This window comes from Myotis lucifugus, unplaced genomic scaffold, assembly GCF_000147115.1.
Source record: "Myotis lucifugus unplaced genomic scaffold, Myoluc2.0 scaffold_80, whole genome shotgun sequence".
Lineage (NCBI taxonomy): Eukaryota > Metazoa > Chordata > Mammalia > Chiroptera > Vespertilionidae > Myotis > Myotis lucifugus.
The window spans coordinates 2102057-2103159 of NW_005871128.1; the positions used below are offsets into that span (position 1 = coordinate 2102057).

A 1103-nucleotide genomic window follows, 5' to 3' on the forward strand; every position below is an offset into this window, starting at 1 on the left:
ATATATATATATATATATATATATATATATATATATGCCTAATATGCAAATTGTTCCTTCGGGAGTTCGACCAGGATGCCGGGAGTTCGATCGCTCACTATGACGTGACTGACCATCAGGGGGCGGTGTGGAAAGAAGGAAGGACCCAGCGGGCGGCCAGCAGCCGGCAGCCAGAAGCGAGGCCCCAGCCAGCAGCTGGAAGGCCCAGATCAGCCCTGATCGCCAGCGAGGCCTAGGGACCATAACCGTGCACCAATTTCGTGCACCAGGCCTCTAGTTATTTTAATAAATTTTAAGCCAAGGTAAGTGAAGTTGTCAAACCACCTGATTTAACTGTTAGAGAAACCAGAATTAATTTACAGTAGAGCCTTTATGTTTAGAAGTTTTAAGATATGAAAATAAGCAAACTCTTAAAAAGAAGTGTGGTATCTGCACTGGTGGCCTGGGTAGCAGAACTACATTAATAGAGCCTTCCTTCTCTAATGAAAGCTTTCCTATAGGCCATCAGAATAATAGTCACCATTCACTGAGATGTCACTGTGCTAAGCCATTTACATGCATTATCTCACTTACATGGATTACCTCATTATGTCTATGAGATAACCTCATAGGATGGTCCTGATATCCATCCTAATATGAAGGTATTTTTTTTTATCTTCATATCAAGAAGCTCATGAATGGCTGAACTCAACACCAGACTTTTCATTCCAAAGTCTGATGGGTTAACAGAATAAACAATTACCATAGAATTTTCTCAGAATTACCTCTGTTAGAAGTTTTTCCTCTCAGTTAATGTGGAACATAGCAATTTATGCATTTTAGCAAATTACAGCATCAAAGACACTAGGAATAAGATCCTTAAAACCATTGCTTAAGCTCCTCTTATTTGATTTCTACAACTTGTTGATAACAAAAAGGGGCAATGCTGGTTGTTCTTACTTGATCTTATTTCTCCATCTTCAGCGAATACAGAATTCCGAAGAAGCAGAACCAAAATTATCCAAAGACATGTAATATGGTGAGCCATGTTTCTGTTTTTGTTCTAATATTTTGGTTTTCAGATTCCTAAGAAAAAAAAAATTAAATATATTTTTAAAATAAAG

General features: G+C 38.1%; 1 protein-coding gene across 1 annotated transcript in view; it reads right to left on the reverse strand.

Moving 5' to 3' along the window:
• Positions 1-1046, reverse strand: part of COL21A1 (collagen type XXI alpha 1 chain) — a 110030-nt gene extending 108984 nt beyond the window's left edge. The window contains 1 exon segment of the mRNA XM_023755568.1: positions 940-1046. Coding sequence (XP_023611336.1) covers positions 940-1027 — 88 coding nt within the window. The 5' untranslated portion in view covers positions 1028-1046.
• Positions 1047-1103: the final 57 nt, after the last annotated feature.